At 38.5% G+C, this 19,407-nt stretch overlaps 1 protein-coding gene across 1 annotated transcript; it reads right to left on the bottom strand.

Moving 5' to 3' along the window:
- Positions 1–2,514: 2,514 nt before the first annotated feature.
- Positions 2,515–19,083, bottom strand: HSD17B13 (hydroxysteroid 17-beta dehydrogenase 13). The gene is made up of 7 exons (XM_043905836.1): positions 18,748–19,083; positions 15,477–15,584; positions 13,961–14,092; positions 11,538–11,644; positions 9,030–9,167; positions 5,394–5,510; positions 2,515–3,652 (listed from the first exon to the last, which is right to left on the bottom strand). The coding sequence occupies exons 1-7, from the start codon at positions 18,955–18,957 to the stop codon at positions 3,562–3,564; spliced, it is 903 nt and encodes a 300-aa protein (XP_043761771.1). The 5' UTR covers positions 18,958–19,083; the 3' UTR covers positions 2,515–3,561.
- Between the last annotated feature and the right edge of the window lie 324 nt (positions 19,084–19,407).

Below are 19,407 nucleotides of genomic sequence, written 5' to 3'. Positions count from 1 at the left end.
TTGCATTGCAGGCAGTTTCTTACCAACTGAGTTATCAGGGAAGCCCTTTTATTCTAAATCTTCATCAATAAATCTCTATACTTAAATGGACTTGTGAATTTTATTATATATATATATATATATTTTTTTTTTTTGGCCAAGCAGCATGTGGGATCTTAATTCCCTGACTGGAGATTGAACCAGTGACCCCGCGGTCTAAGTGCGGAGTCTTAAGCACTAGACCATCAGGGAAGTCCCTGTAATACATTGTTAACCAACTTCTTTATGTAGACAAGAACCCACAAGTGTGCCTGGGTATGCCCAGGGACCTGCACACCCAGGAGGTAGCCTTGGAACTGGGGTTTTGGTGGGAGTGAGGCCCTTTGAGGAGATTTACGAGATGGAGATTGTCACAGTAAAATATTTAAAAGCACAGAAGGAACATATAAGAAAGAATCAATAGCCAAACTATGTAGGGAAAACAGGCAAAAGATCTCAATGTTTGTGTTCCCAGGTATTTCTCTGAGTTTCACTCACAAAAGCTGAAAGCCAAAAATTGAGTTGATTTAAAAAGGAAAGTTTTTTTTTTGCACCTAACATTGGGATTTAATTTATTTGGGTCAGTCCCTAGCTCAAATTCCTCAGTTCCTTCCTCTTGCCCTCAGAAAAATAAAAACTTATAATGGTGGCCTATGTGACGTCCAATAATCTGATATCTCTCTTGGCATGTTGCCTACAGTTCTGCCCACTTGCTCATCCACTCTGGCTTCAGTGACTTTCATAGAGTTCTTCAGATAAGTTTGTGTCTTTGTCAGAATTTGCTCTTTCCTTTCCCTAGATATTTGAATGGGCCATGCTTTCACTTCACACGTATTTCTACCCCAAGATGTTAGTTCTCAGAGTTCTTCCTTGACTCTTCTATTTTATTTTATTTTTTTTAATTGGAGTACAGTTGCTTTTGGGCTTCCCAGGTGGCGCCGTGCTAAAGAATTTGCCTGCCACTGCAGGAGACACAGGTTCCCTGTGTTGGGAAGATCCCCTGCAGTAGAAAGTGGCAACCCACTCCAGTATTCTTGCCTGGAAAATTCCATGAACAGAGGAATCTGGTGGGCTACAGCCCATAGAGTTGCAAAGAGTGGGACATGACTGAGCGCACATGCGCTGAGTAATTGCTTTACAACGTTGTTAGGTTCTGCTCTACAACCAAGTGAATCAGCTACAGGTATATGTACATCCTCCACGCTCTGTCGTGTAGTCTGCTGTTTGTCCTACCTACTGCATGTGAGCTACATTAAGGAAAAGAGTTTGCTTTACTCACTGATGCTTCCCCGAGTCTAGAACTGTGGCTGATCCTCAATAAGTGTTTGTTAAGTAAAGAAGAAAGTAAATAAATTGAGAAAATCTGGAAACATCCTAAATGTTATATTATAAGGGAACAGTTAAATATAGTACCATTTAGTACTATGTGCCCATGACAAAGAATGAGGTTAAATTTTATATGCTGAAAGAAAAGGCTTTGGGGATATGTTGGTAAGCTAAAAAAACAAGTTACAGGATATAGTACACATCTTGAAACAATTAATGTCACACATGAAGTAAAAGAATGTAATGTGTTTGTCATATGTGTGCTCATACATGCATTAGAAAAAGATGGGAAGATGTACATTAATAGCCTGACCTCTAGGGAATGGGGCAGTGGGGGATACGTTTATATTTTTTTACTTTACATATTTCTCTTTTGAAGTTTTGTAATCATACTTTTAAGATAATGCCTTTTGAGGACTTCCCTAGTGGTCCAGTTGTTAGGACTCCGCACTTCCAATGCAGGGGGCGCAGGTTTGATCTCTGGTCAGGGAACTAGATCCCACATGCCATGTGGTGTGGTCAAATAAATAAATAATGATTAAAATAATAATAATAATACATTTTAAGCTTCCACTCATAAAGTTCTTAATTTTAAGGCAAACAATTGAAACAAAAATCATGAACAAATATTAAAGGACTGCTGCTGAAGCTGAAGCTGCAATATTTTGGCCACCTGATGTGAAGAACTGACTCATTGGAAAAGATCCTGATGCTGGGAGAGATTGAAGGCAGGAGGAGAAGGGGACAACAGAGGATGAGATGGTTGGATGGCATCACTGACTCAAAGGACATGAGTTTGAGCAAGCTCTGGGAGTTGGTGATGGACAGGGAAGCCTAGCATGCTGCAGTCCACGGGGTTGCAAAGAGTCGGACACGACTGAGTGACTGAACTGAACAAGAAAAAAAAGTCTCAAAACAATAGTACTCTGTGCAGTGCCTCACATACGAAGGACTCAGTAAGTTTCAGTGTATAAACCTCCTAACAGTCAAAGAAGCTGGAGATGGCAGAACCCCTGATCCCTCTCTACGTCTGCAAGCTCTGTCTGCTTGATAATACCCAGGTCCTTGCTTTCTGAAAGATGCTCAGAGATCAAAACTCTTAATTTTATAACTACAAGAGGTTATTTTTTAAAAGCACAGCAACATATTTATCATTTTTTTTTTCATTTTTTAAAAATATTGTTTTTATTAATGATTTGTGTTTAATCATTTGCTTTCACTTAGGATAAAACAGGAGGATAGTATAAGCCAAAGCAGTCTATATAGCATTAGTGAAAAACAGAGAAAACTAGATTATTCTTGATGTACTTGAAGTCAGATTTTTTTTTCCATTTTACAAACAACAACAACTCTATTTTCCCTTCCATCTCTCAGATCCACAGTACAGTATTAAGTAGCTGGCCTAGCATCCCTGCTTAGCTTTCATTTTTGAAGCTCAAAGCTGTCTAAACATCTCTGTTACCAATGATACGTGAAAGCGTAAACTACAAAGAAAGAGGTTACCATGGGGTTAAAATTTCAGATTTAATCCTGAGATTCAAGAGAGGGTCACTTTTTGAAATGTCACAGTATTTTAAGAGACTATGAAAAGGGCAGAAAGTGTGGAGGGCACACTCTTGGATATCAAATCTATATCAGGAACAGAATAAGGTTAAGAAAGTACTGTTACGGGCTGACGAAAAAGGGAGAAGCTAGAGAGAGCTTCCAAATGTTGACTTGCATAGGTGTAATCTGTCTCTTTTTTGGAGTACAGCCATCTGCTTAAACTTGGTCTCTAACTGCTAGCTCACACTGTGTACTTGCTGACATTCTGCGGCCAGGCTACAGATTTACTTTAAGAACAGTCTTAAAACGTCCCTGTGTGAATAAGTTCTTTTTGTATTTACTCTCAGGGAGGTAGCTTTGTCCACCTTTAAATGAAAAGAAAAGAAATGAAATCTCTTAAAGAAAAATGACCTCTTAAGTATGTTTACATAAGCATACAAGTTTTTAAGAGGCACAGAGTGAAAAATGGATCTATTAAAACTGCATGCATAATCTTGAGAAATAGACAGACAGGTAATTAGTCTTGTTCATTCGACCACTGCTAATGCCAAACCAATGTTTTTTTTTAATATTAACAGCATTGAAAAATGTGAAATAGAACTTTGAAGCATTGACTCTAAATTTAGTTCCATATCATTAAGGTGCATACATCTCAGCCTGGAGCTCATTTATTCATTTCATTTTGATTTTGTGGCCAATCACTGCTTCAAATTGAACATCCTGTACATGATTTATGGCTGCCAAGGCACGTTCAGGAAGAAATCTGTATGAAAGAAAAGATGAATGTTTTTCAGTTTAAAATCTTGGACATCAGAGTTCATTTTTGTTGTCAGTTAAAATAACCTGAGAGTTGTCTGGATTGCATTTAATTTTTTTTCTGTTCTTCCTTTCTTTCTTTGTCTATCTCTCTCTTTGTGTGTGTGTGTGTGTGTGTGTGTCTTTTAATACTCGCAGTTCAAATATTATGCAAATATAAAGAAAGCACTGATATATACCACTCTTCTCACCTTCTTATATTAATAAACTCTTGCTTAAAATCTTATGTGAGTAAAGACCGAAATATGAAGGTCTGGACTTATATTTGTAAATGTCAATGAATCCTGATGTTAAGAGTTCACAGAGCAACGGCACCATAATCCATTTAATGAGTTTCTCCACTTCTTGAGTTTTTACTGCATATCTATAATATGGTACTTTAAAAGCAGCGACTGCCTTTGAGGAACTTCTTGTTTAACTAAGAGGTTAAGCAACCTGCTCAGATGACTTCATTGGGAATTCTAGAAAATGTTTAAGAAAGAAATAGTACCATTCCACGAAAGCTATTCCTAAAAGGAGAAGAGGAGAGAATACTTTTCAAATCAGTTTATGAGGTAAGTATTATGCTGACCCAAAAGTCAAAGACATTACAGAGCAGGGTTAGTTTAATCTTTAGAATGACTCAGCGTAATTCATTATGTTAGCAAACTAAAATGGAAAGACCAACAATCCTCTAAATATATTCAGTAAAACTTTTGACAAAATTCACACTACTCTTGATGAAGACTCTCATCAAAATAATAATAGAAGGGAACTTCTTCAACCTGATAAAGAGCAAATGAAAAAAATCTACAGCTGAAAAAAAAAAAAAAAAAAAAAACATCTACAGCTGATATCATTCTGAATTGTGAAATTGTGACTACTTTCCTCCTAAGATCAGAGACAACACTTGGATGTGTGATTTTGTCAGTCCTCTCTGACATTGCAACAGGAGGTACTAGCCAGTGTGATAAGGCAAGAAATAAAAAACATAGAGATTGGGAAAAAAAAGAAGTCAAAGTGTCTTGATTTGCAGACAATATGATCATCTATGTAAAAGTATCTGTTAGAATCTACAAAAAAGCTACTAAAAGTGAGTACAGCAAGGTTGCTAAATACAGATCAAAATGCAAAAATCAAACACATGCTAGTAACAAATAATGGAAAATAGAGATCTTTTAACATGTCATTTGCAATAGCATCAAAGATTTGAAATGCTTTGGGGTAAACCTTACAAAAACTGCGTTAAGACTTGTACACTGAAAACTACATGATGCTGTAGTTTCAATATGTTCACATATTAAAAAAGATAAAAAAATAAAAAGAAGAGATATATTGTGTTCTTTGTGCTCTTGGGTTTGAAGACTCAATAATGTTAATATGTTCATTCTCCCCCAGTTGATCTATAGATTCAATGCAGTCTTAATCAAAACCCCAACAGGCTTCTTTATTTTTAGCTAGTTCACCATATTGCATTGTCTTTAAACTGTCTTTTCTTGTCTCTGGCAAAGGCTGGGTGGAGATGGTGGATGTAGTAGAGAAAATGATTCATTCTCTTTTTATAGACTGGGTAAGGTAACAACAGAGGCAACTTAACTGTTTTCCCCAGGCATGGAGAGTTTCCATGGCAACTTTCACAACTGAAATTCTCTCCATAATGATAGCTCTATCAGTGTTTTAGTATTTTAGGTGTCTTGTGTTGTACTTACCTCTCTATTGTTAAGGAGATATTGATATAGGATGGAACAAAAATCATTTTCTTATCGGTAAGTATTCCATCTATCAAGCTTCTTATAACTTCATCTGTATCCAACACAGGCCATATTCTGTGATGAAAAAAAAAAGTTGGATTCTTTTTATTATTTTTTTTATAATTAATGAAGGCAGGAAAATGATCTCTTCATCAGTTAGGATTTAAAAGTTTCCAGAATTCACTGCACAAAGGCCACCTGCCTCCCCTCCCCCACGCCATGATGTCTCATCATCACAATCTTCTACTTTCACATCCCATTCAGTGTTTCATGGCTCACTCAGTCAAAACATCAAAATGGTGGAGACGAATTAGATAGAAGAGGAGGAGAGGAGGCAAGGAAGCCTAATGGGTAGAATTGACCATACGACAGAAAGAAAACACTTGGCATCTTTCTTCAGCGCTCGTTAGCTACAGGAAAAGAAATTCAGACTAAGTACACTTGCTTTCTTGTGGAGGTGTCCCACAAAACTGGACTGTTTTGTACTGACTTGCCTGTACTACAGTTTAATGAGAGTTCAAGGTGTGTGGGGAGAGTATTATGTTACAACTGGAGAGGTGTGACCATTCTTATACTCAAGACTGTACACATGAGTTCTTGAGAAGTATAGGGTGCTGCCTCTTTCCTCCCTGATTTCTCCTACCTGATTCTATCAACTCCATCTCTAAGCCAAGCCTGACAGTATATGGACAAGTCAGCCTTTGCCAAGGAAATTCAGAATCAGGGAGTCTGGGTGGGACCAGAGCCAAATTTTCAGCATTGCCTGGGTCAGCTCTTAGGATCACCCTAGGAACCTACACACCTGAGGTCACATTATTTTTGTTTGTTTGTTGGCTGAATCATGCAGCATTCAGGGTCTTAATTCCCCCAGCAGGGACTGAACCCATGCTCCCTGCATTGGGAGCTTGGAGTCAAAACCGCTCAACTACCAGGAAAGTCCCCGAGGTTGCATTAGCCTCACTCTTCTATCTATTTTGCCTTCTCCACCTGAAGACCTGGTCCTCTGGGCACACACTGAGCCTGAATGCTTACTAAGAGGGCTTTTATTGGGCCCAGTTTCTTATTTAAGAAAAATGAGCCCAGAGTCCCAATTGTATCGTGGTATTCACTAATATACGGTGTTGAGTACTTGTTAAATGCCTGTGTTCTAACTCAGTTAATGATTCAACTGCCAGGGACTGGCTCCAGCTCCAGAGATGACACAGCAGATTTAGGGTTTCAGAGTCAGTAGCTTCAAATCTGGCATGTGGCGTGTGCATGCTCAGTCGTATCTGACTCTAATGAGACTGAGCTTAAAAGGGAATTTGTTAACTCCATTGTGAGCGTGCACGCTAAGGCACTTCAGTTGTGTTCAACTCTTTGTGACCCTATGGACTGTAGCCTAGCAGGCTCCTCTGTCCATGGGATTCTCCAGGCAAGAATACTGGAGTGGGTTGCCATTTTCTCCTCCAGGGGATCTTCCTGACTCAGGGATTGAACCTGTGTCTCCTGCATTGGCAGGTGGGTTCTTCACCATCTGAGCCACCTGGGAAGCCCTGTTAACTCTTTTGAATGACTATATTTAGGACTAATTCCCTTTCAGTAGTAAATTGATTTCACATTAGCAAGCTTAGTATATTTTGTTAACTTGTAGCAGAATGTATACTGGAATTGAGGCAAATTTGTGAAGCAGGTGTATTAATTTTAGGGTCCTTATCCTCATCTTTCTGCTTTTCTTCCTCTTATTTCAGGGCCAATTTCTCCTCTCTTATGATCTGAGATCCTCCCTTACCACAGACAAAGTATATATTTGCAGAAATTCACCTTGATCATTTTGACGGTTTTCCTTATGGCTCAGACAGTGAAGAATCTGCCTGCAATGCAGAAGATGTGGGTTTGATCCCTGGGTCACGATTCCCTGGAGAAGGAAATGGCTACCCACTCCAGCATTCTTGCCTGGAGAATTCCATGAACAGAAGGGCGTGGTGGGCTATAGTCCATGGGGTCACAAAGAGTCAGACATGACTGAGCAAATAACACTATCACTTTCAAGGGTTTAGAAACTCAGGGTATTGCTGTTACTAGAAATGTTTACATTTTAAAGGAAGACAGGGTGGTAACCGTGACCAAATGCGTGTGGTTATATTTACTATGTCAATGTTTTCCAAGCCTGTCTCCAGAGTTAACTGATATGGTGGTAAAGGAAGCAAAACAAAGCAAAATGCGTTATTCTTAGAACTCGTTCCAGTTTCCTGAGTCAGAATTTCTAAGGGAGAGGCTAAGAACATTTACTTTTTATATAAGCACAGGTGATGATTCTTAGGATCAGGCAAGTTTGGAAAATGCTGGAGGACTTTTTGCCAGCCCTGTGGTCAGTGCTGGGAGGAAGATGGTGGAAATGAGGCAGATTCCTGTGCTTTTCCATACTCTATTTGAGGAAGATGAACCACGAAGGGGAGAAGGGGATGTTAGGTATCATTCATGTTGGGGGTGTGGTTCCAAGAGAAGGCACCTCTCCATCCTGCCCACCCCCATTCTCACTCCCTCTTAGCACCTGCGTGGGTGTTGAATCTTTCTCCTGGACATGAATAAACACCCATTGCTGGATGAGTGGACACAGTGGGGGAAGGAAAGGGCAGGATGAATTGAGAAAGTAGCATCAGAATATATACTCTGTCATGTGTAAAACAGATAATTAGTGGGAAGTTACAATACAACAGAGGGAGCCCTGCCCAGCATTCTGTGATGACCTGGGGTGGGGGACGGGGAGCGTGGGTGCGATGCAGGAGAGAGAGGTTCATGGGGGGTGGTGTGTGTGTACATATCATGGGCACTGAGTTACTTCGGTGGTGTCTGACTCTTTGCGACCCCATGGCTCCTCTGCCCATGAGCTTTTCCAGGCAAGAACACTGGAGTAGGATGCCAATTCCTCTCTTCCAGGGGACCTTCCCAACTCAGGGACTGAACCCACGTCTCCTGCATCTCCTGTATTGCAGGTGCATTCTTCACTGCTGAACCACCGGGGAAGCCCCTATATATATTTGGGTTGACTGATTTGGGTTGTTGTGTGGCAGAAACCAGCACAACTTTGTAAAGCGATTATCCTCCAATTTAAAAAAAATAAAAAGTGATAATGTTGAATGTTGAAAAAAAAAATACCCATTGCCTCGATTCATTGGCAGCTGATCTCGCCTGCTAGTCCCTAAAGCATTTCCCCCTTCGTTCATCTGATTTCAAAGTGAAAACATAAAGGCAGTTCAGTAACGTTAATAAGAAAAAAATGTTTTTCCTTTTCCATTTTTCCCCCTATTTTCTCAGTTGACCCACCTACAAATTTCTCATGTAATTTTCATAGGAATTTCCCATGTAATTTTCATAGGAATTTCTCATGTAATTTTATATGAATTTCTCATGTACTTTTCATAGGAATTTCCCATGTAATTTTCATAGGAATTTCTCATGTAATTTTATATGAATTTCTCATGTACTTTTCATAGTAATTGCTCATGTAATTTTCATAGTAATTGCTCATGTAATTTTCTTTCTAATTTCTCATGTAATTTTCATACTAATTTCTCATGCTATATTTCTATGCTGACTTGATCTTGGCCTCCCCTTGTACTTGGGTTTTTGGTGAACCCGGTATTCACAAAAACTGGGCAGAGGCATGAAGTTTTGATACCAGTTTTTCCCAAGGCTTTAAGTTCTGATGTCAGGGCTCGGTGGAAACCAACAGCATCAAATTTGCTGGAACTGTAAAAGAATTATCCATCCCTGTTAGCCAAGGAAAAGTGAAACACATTCTTCAACTCTCTGTGAGGAGAAAATGTTGATTTTGCTTTGCTTGAGAACTAATAAAAGCCAAACCCCCAAATCTTCCACTTGGTCATCTATTTTCATATCTGGTTTCACTGAATTGTGACTGTAGCAGTGATAACAATAGAACAAATTTTAATAAAACTTCAACTTCATTACTGCTCACTTTTCCACCCTACATGTAGCTTTCCATGCAACCTTTAAACTTTTTTTCTAATTAGTTTTTACTGCTATTTTTATTTTGAAAAATATGAATCAAGAAGAACATGTTTAGAAATATTACATACATGCAACCTTTAAACTTTTTTTCTAATTAGTTTTTACTGCTATTTTTATTTTGAAAAATATGAATCAAGAAGAACATGTTTAGAAATATTACATAACTAATATTTGTATTAACAAGCTTCTGTGGGATTCTGTGGATCTCTACTTTCTCAGTGGTTTCTCTCTTGAAATGTAGGTTCACTCTGGCTTCTTAATTTCACTGTGAACATCTGGAGTAAAAAGACTTTTGGTGTGCGACCTTCAACATATCACCTTGTCTTTTTCCTTTGAGTTTCTGATCTTTAAAATGCTGGTAATAAAATACATGACTGTCTTGAGGATTAAACTGCATAATAACTCTATTACTTAAAAGTAATATGCATAATAACTTTATTACCTATAAGGAGCTATGTAATGTTAATTGTATTTTTGACCCAGACGACAATAAGAACAATAAAATTAAAGGCTGACTGCTTTCTTAAAGGAAAAGAAAAAAGGAAAACTATTACTCCATTGGGTTTCCACATTTCTAAACATTAAAACAATATTGCATGTTTAATCTGTGAAATTCTGATCTGTGTTTTACGATGGTAGAGGCAGCTTGAAATAAACATTTGTATGTGCTTGGACACCTTAACCTACAGTGAAACTCAACTACATCTGTGACTATTTTCAGCGTCAGAAATAATTTGATTCATGACTAAATTCAACCTTGAACATGGATGTGCAGGTAAACAATAAACCAGCTATCTACCTATTCATCCCCAGCCACTGATAAACATGTTAACAAGTTAAATTTTTCTATGAGGTTGATATAAGGCTGGAAAAAGATAATGAGATGCCATTGAAGGAGGTACAAAGAAAAGATTTTTTGCAAAGAGTGAATCCTTGGGGCCTTCTTACCTTCTTCTTTTTATGTCCTAGTTGTTTGTTGTTTTGTTGTTTAGTCGCTAAGTTGTGTCCAAGTCTTTGTGACCCCCATGGACTGTAGTCTGCCAGGCTCCTCTGTCCATGAGATTTTCCAGACTAGAATATTGCAGTGGGTTGCCATTTTCTTCTCCAGGGGATCTTCCCAACCCAGGATCGGACCCTCATCTCCTACATTGGTGGGTAGATCTTTACCACTGAGCCACCAGGGAAGCCCGTGTCCTTGGTAGAGCATGGACTATGCTATCTGCATCTTTCAATATGGTAGAGGCTTTCTCTCAATTTTACTCTCTCTTTCTCTGCCTCTCTCTCTCACACACACACACAGTCTCTCATGACACAAGCACACTGGAAAACGTTTTGTTCCAGTGGCCACTCTGTTTAGCTTTTCTTGGGCATAAGGGCCATTGCACAGACTTACGTTCATTTGGACTTATCTGTATGTTTTGCTTCTTAACCTGTGAATTCCTTATTTCTCTTATGGACATCTAGTCATTCCAGGATACAATGGAAACATGCTTGGCAATACTGTTTTCTTTCATTGCTATGCAGAGGAGTTTTCAGAAATTTAAAAATATTTTAAAAGATGATGAATTTCATTATTTTAGGAGAAGTCATTTTTAAGAGTTTATTCCAAATTACTATATATATTCTATAAATCCAAATTACCTGCTATGAAATTTCTTTAGTTTTTATTTTTTGCAAGACATTTGATTTTTTGTTGTAAGAAGATTCAAAAATGAATAAAACGTAATTCTAGCTCTCTGAAAAGAATTAAAAAATGAAATAAATTACCTGTTAGGCAGATTGGAATCTGAGGTCTAATAAACCCCTAAAGGGGCTTCTCAGGTAGCACTAGTGATAAAGAACCTGCTTTTCAATGCAGGAGATGAAAGAGCGGCCGGTTCGATCCTTGGGTTGGGAAGATCTCCTGGAGGAGGGCATGGCAACCCACTTCAATATTCTTGCCTGGAGAATACCATGGATAGAGGAACCTGGTGGGCTACAGTCCATGGGGTCTCAAAGAGTTGGACAGGACTGAAGCGACTTAGCATGGATGCATGCAAATGCTTCCAAGTGTAAAAATACATAACACTGATAGAAAGTAATACTTACCAATATGGAATAAGATAAGGAATCACTCCGTGACCGCACACTGAAGCTACTGTGACAATGTGGCCATGGTTTCTCCTTATCATCGATGGAAGAAGTGCTTTTGTGATCTTCAGAATCATTGCAGAGAGAGAAGTAACAATGACACAGGTGTCAGATTTCCCAACTAGGTAGTTTTATTTTTTTTTAATTAATTAATTTATTTTAATTGGAGGATAATTACCTTACAAAACTGTGAAGGTTTTTGCCATATATCGACATGAATCAGCCACAGGTGCACATGTATCCCCTCATCCTGAACCTCCCTCCCACCTCCCTCCCCATCCTATCCCTCTGGGTGGTCCCAAGGCACCAGTTTTGAGTGGCTCTGATTCATGAATCGAACTTGCACTGGCCATCTATTTTCCATATGGTAACATGGAAAAGGCTATTCTCTCAAATCATCCCACCCTCACCTTCTCCCACTTCATATATATATGAAGTATTACATATTTTTAAACTTGTAAGAGGTTGCCACGCCCTTCTCCAGGGGATCTTCCCAGCCCAGGGATCAAATCCACAGCTCTTTGATCTGTTCTTTGCATCTGTGTCTCTTTTGCTGCCTTGCATATAGGGTTGTTGTTACCATGGTGGTTTTATTTTTAAGGCAAAATGTCTTTTGAGACAACTTTTACAATGAAATGAAATATGTGCCAAGATTCCATGATTACTTCTCTATCAGTGATAGAAATGAAAAATGATTGGAATGACTGGTTTAAGCTGACACTGAGCGCTGTGTACCATGTACCACATGCCAAAAATTCATCCTAATGTCCTTTTCCTTCCCTTCAGAGGGAATCCATAAACTCTCTTTTATGGATCCAACAATGTTATTAAGCGAAAAACTCAAAAGAGTTTTCAGAACTGAAAAAATTCCAGATGGTAATCTTATATCTTGTGATTTCTTTGGTTTGGGACTTTAGCTTTCTAACAAGAAGAATTAAAACCCTGGATCAGTTTCAGTAGAAAAAGTTGAGTCCTGTACTGACCCACGGTCATTAGGCAACATGATTAGGTTTAGGATCTCCTATTTGTAATATTGCACATCATATATTGATGCCATAGGAAACAAAAAGTCTTTCTTTACCTCCAAAAAGCTTTCTGTTTTATGAGAAATATCAATAATATTTTATAAGAATTTTATAGGTTCACCCTGTAGACCCTATGCAAATTCATAGAGCCAGAACTGCTAAACCACGGCACCCCCAAATTCCTGACCCACAGAAACTGTGAGAGGAAAGTAAACATTTATTCTTGCTTTAGTTCACTGAGTTTTGTAGTGCAGCTATAGAGAGCGATTGCATGGAGTCTCTTTGTGGTTCAGTGGAAATAATAATTCATTCTCATTAGCATATGTAAAAGGTTTGGGAAAATGAGGAAACATATCTCTTTTTTTCTTCTCTCTCCTGGAATCCTGCTCTGTCCTAGATTCCCCACTAACACTGAGGCTCTGGAAGATTAATTCATATAAATGTTCTCTACAAAGGCACATTTTCGTCTCTCACAAAACCAACCAATTTTAAGAGGTCTGTAGAGCTGTATCCCTAAGCTCCAATCTGATGTGGACCTTGTTCCAGATTCCCATTCAAAATAGTTTTCAACTCTTATACAACCCAAGTAGGGAGCTCTTTGTCCTACAATTCCGTGACATAAGGTCGCAAGGGAATGTACACAATATGTATTTTCTCTAAAGCACCAAAAAGACACACACTGACAGTCCTTAGCAAGCAAAACAAACAAGTGTTAGTCGCTCAGGCGTGTCCAGCTCTTTATGATCCCGTGGACGGCAGCTCGCCAGGCTCTTCTGTCCATGGGATTCTCCAGGCTAGAATATTGGAGTGGGTTGTCATTTCCTTCTCCAGGGGATCTTTCCAACCCAGGGATCGAACCCAGCTCTCCTGCATTGCAGGTAGATTCTTTACCGTTTAAGCTACCAGGGAAGCCCTGTCCTTAGAAAAGCGCCACAAATATCCGGTTGGCCAGAAAGTTCATTCAGATTTGCCATCAGCTGGCAAAACCAGTATGAACATTTTGGCCAGCCCAATATTCTTTTTGAGGGCCTAGCACGTGCCAGGCTTTGTGTAGGTACTGGTGGATGAAACAGACTAACTAGCCTACATTCTGGTGAGTTGTGTTTCCTTGAACCCTATGCCCTTCAGTCAGTTGTTACTCAGTTGCCAAGTTGTGTCTGACTCTTGGCGACCCCACGGACTATAGCATGCCAGGATGCCTTCTGTCAGAGACACCAATATTTGATGATTGTTGTTTTAAGGCAAAGATATGCAGTTGTCCATCCAGAAGGATGTGAACTCAATTATGAATTTCATGTACCTTAAGAGAAGTTGTCAGACATGCACAACCTAGGGATGTTTCTGACTCACACTCACCCAAAAATGTCCTAAGATGTTGACCTCAAAAGTTTTGGTGATCTCTTCATCTTTTGTACTAAGAAGGTCAGCTGGGTATACTGTCCCAGCGTTATTCACCACAATGGTTACATCACCAACTTCTTTCTTTACCTTTTGAAATAGAAAGAACAGTCATTGGGCACATTACAGAATAGAGATAGAAAGTTCATTGGATGTATTATAAAAATGCAAAGTTTTGGGACTAATATCATCCAGGGATCAGATTCTTTATTCTATTTGATGAGATCGCTCAGAATTCGAGGGAAAAAGAGCATTAGCTCAAAGAGTGGTTACAAAGGGAACACTGTCATAAAACTGAGATAAACTGTTTTTTTTAACAGCTAAATTTCAGTACCCAGTACATCATAGATTTTTTTTTTTGAAACTTACCAATAAAGTGAAATTAGTGTTTGTGTTGATTAACTGATACATCAGTTCTAATCAGACATTTAAAAACTGCTAATTGAGTAATCCTAGTTTCACCACCTAGGTCATGTGTACTGGCTACACGACCTTGGTCTGACATATCAGTTCTTACCAAATATTTTTAAAGTGCTAATTGAGTAATCTTGGCTTCTCCACCTACTAGCTACATGACCTTTGTCAGACTTCACCTCCTTGTTTTTTTTTTTTTTTTATTGATTCATTGCATTTATTGATTCTACGCTGAGTCAAGAAAGAAAAAAATATGTATCATTCAAGAATTTGTTGCCAATAGGCCATCATCATAGAAGTTTACAATCCAAATCCATGCTCCCACTAAATAATAATAAATTCCCAAAACAGTAAAGTCATCCCGTGTCAGTAATGCTACTGAATAGCCTAAACAAACAAAAATGTAGTTTGGAGGAATCCAACTATAACTTAGGCCTCAAGAAATTCTCACAGATAAAGTGCCAAGGGAAATGAGCAGACCATAGCCAAAAATCACAAAATGCACAAGTGACAGCCAGCAGGAACAAAGAGATGGCAAATTAGAACTGGATGATTTCACCTCTTTGAATCTCAATTTGCTCATCAGTCAAATGAAATTTATAGAGTTACTGTAGGGATTAAATTAAAGGGTGGAAATGTCTATCAAAGTTGATAGACATTTCCACCCTTTAATATTTATTTTTTCCCATAAAATCCCAAAGAGCAAATAATTAAAGCAAAAAGTAAAGGAACTTCTGTAAAGGTGATAGGGCTAAAAGGAAGACTAGAACATGATCCTTTCCCCTGGTGATAAATCTTTGTTCTTTCACTCTGTAATATTGATCGAACTTCTGATTAGAATGAAACTGACTAATAACACGAAACAATAATAATAGGCAGAGTTGAGTGGATCATATGGAAGAAAAAGTGTATGTCCTTCCTTGTAAACACAGTTACCTCAGTTAGCAGAGGCTAAAAAAAAAAAAATCTAATTTAAATTAGGCTGTCAGAAAGAACATTTTCATATTCCATGGAAAGGGACATAAAACCATGGGAAGAAATTTGTACCCTGAAGTCTCACCTGGTTTACAGAGCTGTAAATCTCTCCTCTGTTACTGCAGTCTACCACAAACACATGTGTAGTGGCCCCTAGTTTTCGGCATTCTGCTGCAGTTTCCTCAACACCATGCTGTAATTGGGAAAAAAAACCAAATTCTGAAAGGTGTAGGTCAGTGAGTAGACAAGAGGGAGGTAGAAAATAGCTGAGATTAAATTTTTTCAAAGATTAAAATTCAGAGGACTTCCCTGGTGGTCCCATGGTTAAGAATCTGCCTTCCAATGCAGGAGACGCAGATTTAATCCCTGTTTGGGGAACTAAGATCCCACATGCTGTGGAGCAATGAAACCCGTGTGTCAAAGTAGAGAAACCCCACCAAAACTAGAGAAAGCTTGCTGCAACAAAAGCCTGTGCAGTCAAAATTAAAAAAAAAAAAATTGAAATAGAATTTCCTCCTTGTTTGTGAGCAAATTTCATGAGAGACGCTGCTTGACTAATTTGCAGAGGTCGTAACCTGGCTTTTCTGCCAAGGAAGGCTCATATTAGTCTCATGTTTCCACCCTGTTTTGTTGTATTCTCACAGCTTAAAGAACATGCTTGAAAGATATTGCTGTTTGTGGTGTCATGAAGGGAGATGTTTGAGTATGGAGAAGAAAAGAAAAATCAACTGTATATTTACCATATATTTGTTGAGCACCAATTATGTAATAGATAAATTCTAAACAAGTGGTAATTTTAAACTATATACCTCTGCCCATCAGACTTTTCTCGACAATTCTGCTTTAATCCTCTAGAAGGGAAGGAGGAAGAAGGACCCTTCTTTGAGCAAACCTTTCATAGAGAGACTATGCTACTACTCTCAGGGGCATAAGATTATATTCTTCAGGTGTCCTGGAGTGAAAATGGGCAAAGGCCACGGGATAGATTCTCATCTATGTAACTGCTTTGCATGTAACTCCAGGACTTAGAGACAGAGGAACTCATTTTCAGCCTAAATTCAAAGACCTCTTTCCTAAAATAAAGTCACCCTGATGCTTCTTAACCTACATTTCTGGAAAATTAGCATTCTTTTCAAGCTTTGACATCTGTTGAATTTCATAAAGACGATTATAAACTATTTAAAATTATCCTTTTTTCCCTTCAGAATTTGTTAGCTCTTCTCTGTGATGAAGAGTCAGGATGTCTTGAAAGCCCTTTGGGCATGTTGGGATGTTAGTGGTGTGGCGGTTATTTGGGGCTGTCCCCGAATGAGTGTTGGGTGGTTTTCCTTTTCCAGTAGGGATGACTAATAATATGAAAAAATAATAATAGGCAGAGTTGAGTGGTTTGTATGGAAGGAAACAGTATATATCCTTCATCCAAGGTCATTGTCCCTCACAGATTTCTGAGGCGTTTCAGAGGTATAAAGAAGGAGGTCAGGAGACTCACTATTTGGGTTTTAGCTGGGAGCTTGTTCGTTGCAGATTACAAGATGACACTCTTTTGTCTCTAGAATCAAGGTCACTCGAGAGCTATTAGCAGTCTAAGTTTTCATCAGATGCTGAGCTAGAAAACTGCGAGATGTAAAGCCTTGTCTTCATAAGCAAAATGCTTGCTTCAGCTCCAGCATGTGGTATGTACTCCACTTGTCACGGTTCAGATTTAATGTGAATAAACCATTAACATGACTTGTTGTGTAAGGCAAAAGAAGCCAGCATAACAGAAAGACAGTTTTTGATAGTTAAAGGAGATCTGAGTCACACTTACAGCCTTAGAGTGAATCACATAATACCTTAAATATTCAACCATAAACATGCAAGGACTCAAAGGAACCCTGTGAGGCTAGGTGACCCATCCTTCAGACAGAATCTTAAATAAGTCATTTTTACTTCTTATCATTGGGATTTTAAAAATGCATAATAAATGTCAGATCTTTCTCCTAAATATACATCTGGATGGATCCAGAGTTTAAATTTCATGAAGCCCTTCTCATGAATTTATACTTATTTATTTATTTATTTTTTTGATAAACACCTGAGAACAGCAAGCAGTCATTTTCTCAATTTATAAATTCTTGTCCTTTTCTTGAAAGTGTATTGAAATCTCTTCAAGGACCAAACTGATGCCAAATAACTTTTATGTGTATCAGCTTATTTATAAGTGCTCATATCTGTTATATAAAAATATATCAATTTTGTGTGTATTATTATTTACTGAATAGAAAGAACCAGAGAACTAGTTTTCTAAATTCAAAAGACATTTCTGAAGGTCTTAAGAAAATAGGTGCCAATTAGACATGTTGGCAAAGAACATTAACATATGGCAACTAAAATCTCACTGTGATTTGTAGAAACACTCTCAAAAAAAAAAAAAAAAAAAAAACTGGATAATTTTTTTCCAATCCTAAAATTCTGTAAGCATTTTTTCTGTGAATATTTGCATGGTCGTGTCAGAATTAATAAGTTTAGGAGACCCTGGACCCTTTGCCATCCTGTGGTTAAGAGTCAGTACTTCCAAAGCAAGGGGCGTGGGTTCATTTCCTAGTGGGGGAACTAGAATTCTGCACACCATGTGGCTCAGTGAAAAAATTAAAAAAATAAAAGCAGAGCAAAAGTTTAGGGAAAATGATATAAGATTTCAGTTTAGAGTAGTTAATTTAGTGTTTACAAATATCAGTACACAAAAAAAAAATACAAATGCCCAGGAAAAAGTCTGATTCTCTTCATGGAAGTGTATCAAACATAACTAACATTTCCTATAGCCAGGCATTGTTTTAAGCACTTAAATAGGAATTTATTTAGTCCTTCTTTCTGTTAAGAGCCAGATGGTAAATATATTAGGATTCTGTGCATGTAAGAGTTGGGCACCAAGAGGTTCTGTTAGATGTTCTTTGTTTTTCATCTGGTTTTTGCCTTGACAGTCCTTTAAAAAATATATCCCTAGCTCAACAGGCTGCTCTGGGAGCAAGTTTGGCCCACTGGCTGTAGTGTGTTAACCCCTGTTCTTGCCCATCCTGTGAACTGTTATTCCCATTTCAGAGAGAAGGAAACTGAGGCTGGGAGAAATTAAGTGACCATTCAATTTAAACAGTTTGGAAGTAGCCTGGCTTCTGAATCTGTTATCAAACCTGAATATGAGGACATCAAACCATTCTAATGCATGTGTAAAGCTCTAAGAAATGTAGTTAACACACTTTGAAAAAGAAAAATACAAAGATAAGCAAATGCTAAGTCAAATAATTTTTAAACTGCCATCTCACTTGTATGGGCCTTCCCTGGCGGGTAACTTTAAAAGATGGGCAAATGATGTCCAGTACCTTATTAATATCCCACAGAACCAGTCTGCTCTTCTGTTTTGCAAATTCATAGGCGGTCTGCCTGCCTATTCCATGCCCGGCTCCTGTAATGAGAACAATCTCCCCAGCCACAGATTTTCTTCTCCGGGGAATGAAAACCTTCACCAAGGATTCCAGGTAGGAGTAAATGATGATGAGCAGAAGCAAAAGGAGATCCAAGATAATCTTCATGGCTCTGCTCTGTACTTTTCTCCTCTGCCTCAGTTCCTGTGTCGTCTCAGCAACGTGCCCTCCTCTTCAAAGAGCTTCAAGAATGAGCTGTATTCTAGGTGTTGCTGGGGCTGGCCAAAGTAGTGAAGATTTGTAGGCAGGTTTTGGTCACGTGTTCTAATGGGTTAGATACCCCTTGAGCTTTTGAAGCAGGGCCAATTGAGAATAAAAACTTGGCACAGGGACAAGAAAACTCAAGAGAAGGTACTGTCCGGATTTGCTTTCTGAGAAGCACTTCTGTACTATGTTTCATCATGTCAATTGAAAAAAAAGAGGCCCAGCCTAAAAGCTGAGTGTGTGTGTCTGTGTTAGTTGCTCAGTCGTGTCTGACTGTGATCCCATGAACTGCAGCCCGCCAGGCTTCTTCGTCCTTGGAATTTTTCAGGCAAGAATACTGGAATGGGTCGCCAT

Source organism: Cervus elaphus, chromosome 6 (genome assembly GCF_910594005.1).
Source record: "Cervus elaphus chromosome 6, mCerEla1.1, whole genome shotgun sequence".
Classification (NCBI taxonomy): Eukaryota; Metazoa; Chordata; class Mammalia; order Artiodactyla; family Cervidae; genus Cervus; species Cervus elaphus.
Note: the sequence above shows the minus strand (reverse complement) of the source record. Positions and strands in the feature narration are given on the sequence as shown.

Excerpts from the sequence above, each read along its gene's own strand:
- HSD17B13 (XM_043905836.1), bottom strand. The coding sequence starts at position 18,957 with ATGAAGATTATCTTGGATCTCCTTTTGCTTCTGCTCATCATCATTTAC. Across the intron at positions 14,093-15,476 it reads TTTACAGCTCTGTAAACCAG|GTAAAGAAAGAAGTTGGTGA; the intron begins GTGAGACTTCAG and ends CTATTTCAAAAG. Across the intron at positions 3,653-5,393 it reads ATCTCCTTAACAATAGAGAG|ATTTCTTCCTGAACGTGCCT; the intron begins GTAAGTACAACA and ends TCTTTCATACAG.